General features: G+C 39.5%; 1 protein-coding gene across 2 annotated transcripts in view; it reads left to right on the top strand.

The window, feature by feature from the left end:
* The window catches only part of glg1b (golgi glycoprotein 1b), a 42,741-nt gene that overhangs the window by 22,506 nt on the left and 14,235 nt on the right, over positions 1-6,000 (top strand). For both annotated transcript variants that reach the window (XM_053500421.1, XM_053500423.1), the window contains exons 11-15: positions 1,859-2,012; positions 2,850-2,987; positions 4,290-4,376; positions 4,583-4,645; positions 5,446-5,559. In XM_053500421.1, the coding sequence (XP_053356396.1) occupies positions 1,859-2,012; positions 2,850-2,987; positions 4,290-4,376; positions 4,583-4,645; positions 5,446-5,559 (556 nt within the window). The remainder of the gene's footprint in view (positions 1-1,858; positions 2,013-2,849; positions 2,988-4,289; positions 4,377-4,582; positions 4,646-5,445; positions 5,560-6,000) is intronic.

The following is a 6,000-nucleotide window of genomic DNA, read 5'->3' as shown; positions in this document are numbered from 1 at the left end:
CATCAGTTTATCAAAAAGTAACGCTGTAATGTAACTGTGTCGCGTCACTGTGTATAAATGATCTTCAGTGTGTTAAGTTAAAACCTAGATATTAAGCAAAATAATATTACTTTTTTTTTTTTACTTTTAAGATTATTTCACAAGAGATTTACAAAACCCTTCACACAGTCTCGTGACCCTGCTTGTACATACATAAAAAGATTGATTGAACACTCCTGTGCTGCTTGTCCAGCTTATTTCCTGTCATTGTTTAAAACGTTACTTCCTACTTATAAAGCCTAATAAAAGAGGACTTAATAAACGCCGGATGGTCACCTGAGAATTACTGTACATTATGTAGTTTCTTCCTGAAGCTGTTGCCGCATACAGTAGAACACAATTCTCTAAACTGGCCCAAAGCTGTTCGAAGCATGGCAACGCCCCGATGCACAAAGTGAGCTTTTTTTAATGGAGGCATGGACAAAAAGTCAAGAGTATCCTGAACAGACATCGACTGCGCCCAGAAATTACTCTTGTTAATGATCTTGCAACTTAAACAACACAAATCCACCGGCTGATTGGCCGAGCTCTCTTAGAGGTGAGGGATGAGAGGTACTTGGTGCTCCCACATTAATCACGGCTTTACAGCCAATCAGGGGTATCTGTGAGCTCACGCAAGCGGAAGGAGCGGATAACGCTGTCCTCAGTGTTTTGGTTCGGAGGAAACACGTGATAGTCTTCGGCCTTTCCCGCTGAGTGGTAGTAGTAGCCTTAAAGTGGGAGCCCCCTAGTGACGGGGAGGAATTGGACACAGCTAAAATGGGGAGAAAATTTGGGGATAAGATGAGTAATGGAACACATCAAGATGGTTTTGGGAATTTTTCTTTGTCTGGTTTGTCCACACATCATGTGAAAAGCTTAATTTGTTAGTATTTTTTACATGTTTATTTGTCTATATGTATTTAATGTACAGTGGGGGAAGTAAGTATTTGATCCCCTACAGATTTTCTAAGTTTGCCCACTTACAAAGAAATGAAGGGTCTATAATTTTTATCATAGGTTTATGGTAAAGGATTGAGACAGAATATCAACCAAAAATCCAGAAAAAGCACATGATACAAATGTTATGAATTAAGTTGCATTTCAATGAGGGGATTAAGTATTTGATTCCCTACCAACCAACAATAATTCTGCCACTCACAGGCTGGTTATGTGCTCTTGTGGTACACATATTAATTTAAGAAGGTGCTCCTAACAACAATGTGGTATCTGTATAAAAGCCACCTGTCCACAAAATCTCTATCTTCTATTCAAACCTCACCACCACATACTTTTCACTATGTAGCGTTCCTCGCTCCATAGTTTAGTCAATACGCTGTTTACTGGCTTTAATCTCTGTATTGCTCGATGCCCCGAGATCAGCCGAGCTCCAGCTTGAGCCGTGACATTTGCGAGTTGACCCTCTCAGTTCATCGCGCTCATATTTTTTAATGTGAAGAGGGACACATTTGCGCTCGACACCATTTCACGGATTTTTGCGTTTACAGGCCATTAGGCACAAGTGCTTTTAAATTGGAATACTTCAAAGTGGCGGTATGGTGCAATAAGCCATAAGCGCCCACGCCACCTGCTGCACTAAAGTGTTTGTTTGCTTCTGCTTTAGGAGCATCAGGTGGTGATGCAATGTGATGTGATGTGCTGCTTGTGCTGGATTGTAGAGAAGATCTCTTAAACTTCCAGCTTAAACTTCAATCACTAATTTTCCTTTAAGGCTTCTAAAAATTGGAAAAATTGTCCATGTTTAGAAGGACTGCCTCGTTTGCAAATTTATAATTTCTGTGGGTTTTTTTTTTGTTTTGTCTTTTACTACCTCAAACAGACTCGACCCCGTTTTGTATCGGAAATGCCACAACGACGCGTCCCGGCTCTGTCACACAAACGACTGGAATGAGACGAGCGAGATGATGCCCCCGGGTGCTGTGTTTTCCTGCCTCTATCGTCATGCTTATCGGACAGAAGAACAAGGCAGACGGGTAAGTGTTAAAAAAAAAAATAATTATACACAAAATGTACATACACTTGCAGGATTGGGACTAAACAGCTGTGTCCATTAGAAAACCACTTGTTAGTGAGACTCTTCAGGGGGGAAAAAAAAGATTTCCTAGGGAGCATAAAGCCTGGACTTTGGAGCGATGGAAGAAGGTCATGTGATCAGATGATTCCAGATTGATGGGCGTGTCAGGGTAAAAAGCGAAGCTCATGAAGCGATGCCCCCATCATGCATAGTGTCTACTGTACAAGTCTCTGGAGACAGTGTTATGATCTGGGGTTGCTTTAGTCGCTCAGGTCTAAACTCAGCAACGTTATGAGTCAGCTAAATCACCAGGTTATCAAATCTATGATGTTTTTTTTTTTCCCCTTATGGTGCAGCCATATTCCAGGTCTCATTTTCACTTATGAACTGGACACCACAGTGTGTGCTGTAATCAAATCTAAAGGAGTTGGAATGAAATAATAGTGTGCGCAGTTTTTATTTTTTATTTGCTTATTTATTTATCCTGAGATGTGTGTGTGTGTGTATATATAACAAACTTCAACTACTATCCTATAGAAGTGTCTGAGATCTGATCTACTCTATATATTAGGTGTTCGTGGTTTGATCTGTAATTTATAATGCAAATGGAATACAATCGCTTAATCTCCAAAGCCACAAAATCAGTTAACCACATTTTAAAAATGTTGATGTGATAAATTAGTTAACAGAATTTATTTATTATTATAATTATTGTTTTTGCCCAGTGTGATTAAGAGACATTGTTTATGATTAAAAACGATCCGTCTCCTGGTTTGTTTGTTTTTTGTTCCTGTAGCTCACCAGGGAGTGTAAAGTGGAAGTCCAGAGGATCTTGCATCAGAGAGCTTTGGATGTAAAGCTGGACCCAGAACTCCAGAAACGCTGCATGACTGACCTGGGGAAGTGGTGCAGTGACAAGACCGACACTGGTCAGGTACGTAAAGTGTGTAGGTTATTCTTTCCATGTCGTCTTGCTAGTGTCCTTTTTGATGTCATTTATATCGGGTTGTCTGTCTGGCCCCCTTTTAAAGCCTTTGTCTGACCGGCTAAATACAAAGCAGTGCCTGAAAAACTTAAGACTCCTTCATCAGAGCTCTCTACTGAAATGGACAACATTTGGCACACGTGACTACAAACACTTAAAGCCAAGCAGCACGCTTGTTCGATTTACATACGTTCTGTGTCCTGTCTTAGCGGGAAGAGGCACAGCTTGTTTATGTTGTTGGAAAAATCTAGCTACAACAGATGAGCAGAACCTAAGACCTTCTTTTAACTTGGCAGCCATCTTGGCAAAGCACCCGAGCAGTTAGTTATGTTCATTTGTACAAGAGCAGGTTTCTGTCCACTTCAATATGGAGAGACTTATAATCCAAAAGCCAATCGGAGCGTATCTGTAGCGCCTTTTGCACAGACATCATGCTACAAAGGTGATGAGAAACCTTCAACATGCCACTTTCACTTGCGTCTAAGCCGTTTCAGTGCATGCTTCTAAGAAGTATACAAAAGAGGTCTGAGGTCTGATCTACTCTCGATATAGAGGGTGTCTGCGGTCTGGTCTACATTTGTGTGTTAAAGTTAGTGCCCTCCTCCCCTTTTTTTATTCTGAACTTTTGTCTGTGTAAAAACATAATCAGATCGTAGCAGGTCTCAGTATTGGGCAAATACAACCTCAGACAAACAACAATATATAACTATTTTTCACTGTGTTATCTATTAACAAAATAATCAGATTACAATCATTTTAACCCAAAATTTTCATCTATCATTATTGCTCGATACACCTCGATATGCGTACGCGCGTACCGGAAGTGAGAAACACACATGCACACGTGTCTGTAAATCTGTTACTGTTGAGCATATTTATGATTTTGGCCATACGCCCTGTTGCGTAAATCATAAGAACAATTCATTATCATGTAAGTCATGGAACGACCCAGAGACAGACGATAGGAAACGCGTTTGCTTTCTCCGGTTAGACAAAAGAATTCCAACAGAGTCGAGCTGTTTATATGTATAGAATTGTCTAGACACACGCTGTAGGAAGTGATACCATAAAAGGAATCAGGAAGCACAATAAGGAGGGTGTTTTTGTAGGCATGAAAAAGATCAATTGTATTACCAAACAGGACATATTAGTAATATTACATGTTCAATCTTGGGATTGAAACTAAATTTTATATGCAGAAAATGATTATGGATTCAGACTTTCCTTTTTTTGTTTTTCTTCTTTTTTCAGGAACTGGAGTGTCTCCAAGATCATCTGGACGATCTGATGGCAGACTGCAAGGACATGGTGGGAAATCTGACCGAGCTCGAGTCTGAGGTTAGAGGTTCTTGGCGTTTTATTTGTTCATACACTTTAAAGAACATGGATGATTCCCTGATCCAGTTTGTGCAAAACTGCACAAAATCTTTACTTTTTTTTTAACCTTAAATGTACATAAGGTAGAAAACAATTATGTTGTTTGAAATATTTGTAAAGTGATTTCCTCTGAGGTTGTGTTTTTTTGGGGGGGGTTTAATTGATAGGACATCCAGATTGAAGCACTGCTGGTCCGAGCATGTGAGCCAGTCATCCAGACCCACTGCCATGTGAGTGAATTGGTTTAGTATAACTTTACCGAAGGCACCCTTTAATGATCACATACAGTAAAAATCACAAAATAAACAAAGATGGCCGACTGCCTGACCGTTCAGAAGCCAGCTAAGATCGCAGCACGTAATAATTCGAATTGTCCTTTTGTATAGAGACTGTGGCGTACTGTGAAAGGGGAGAGGCATAACACTATGTCCGAAGACAATAAAAAATTGTCATAGAAAGCTGATGAGAACAGGAAGAAAGTCAAGATCGGCTTTGATTTGCCTATTTAATAAAGTACATGTACAATTTGTTTCTCTAATCCAATTTGTGTTAGAAAACGTGCACCTGCAACTTTGTTTGCATGCAAATTTAATTGCACACTCATAACCGTACAGCGAAATGAAATGAACTAAAATTTTCATGCGTTATCGCGAAGTGGGTCGAATGAAGGTGCAAGATCAGGTTTATTACTCACAAAGCCTGTGTTACCTTAAGCTCGACCAAATACAGTACACGTGTATACACTATGTTTAGTATTTTTTGCGTGATGCAAAAAAATTTATACGATTTAAAAAAAAAAAAAATCTGAAAATTCTCTCAATGTGATCTATTACTCATCTCGGGTTGCAAATATATTCAATGTACAGACACCCAACTTTTTACAGTTTTATTATATGAATAGATTTTTAATGCCTACTTACTTTTCACTTACCCTCTTTACACATACAGTATAGTAAAATTCTTTCCTATGCATATCCTAATTTTCTACTTTCCATCTTCGCCGTTGTCGCTCACCATCCCCTCCTCATAGGACGTGGCCGATAATCAGCTAGATACTGGAGATCTGATGGAGTGCCTGGTGCAGAACAAACATCAGAAGGAGATGAATGATAAGTGTGCTGTCGGAGTGACTCACTTCCAGCTGGTACGTTTGTCCATGTAGTGTAAGGATGTGTAAAAAGCTTTCGAAAATCGGCTCTAATCAGCAGCCCTGAAATAACACTGCTTTGTTGACAACATGGTGGTGGAGTTTTGTATGCAGCACACGGTCCATAAATCAAATTCAGACTATTAATTAGGTTTATATCGCCCAAAAGCAGAAGGCCGAAAATGGGAACGTTATTTAGAGCGCATGACGTCTCTGAGGAAATGCATCAAAGTCACCAGGCGCGGGTTGGTCCAGGGTTATCGGACTTTAAAATCAGCGCTTGTTTTTGTTTTGTGTGCTAGAAAATTGAACAATAAGATGCGTGTGTATATGGGGGGGGAGTATATTTGATTTCAATCTGGTAACAATTTAAAATGACCAGAAATGGATGTGGAAATAAATATTCCACATATATTTATTGTATATTCCATATTATTA

The sequence above is a fragment of the Clarias gariepinus genome, chromosome 7 (genome assembly GCF_024256425.1).
Source record: "Clarias gariepinus isolate MV-2021 ecotype Netherlands chromosome 7, CGAR_prim_01v2, whole genome shotgun sequence".
NCBI lineage: Eukaryota > Metazoa > Chordata > Actinopteri > Siluriformes > Clariidae > Clarias > Clarias gariepinus.
The sequence above is the reverse complement of the archived record's forward strand: the minus strand, read 5'-3'. Positions and strand labels throughout refer to the sequence as shown.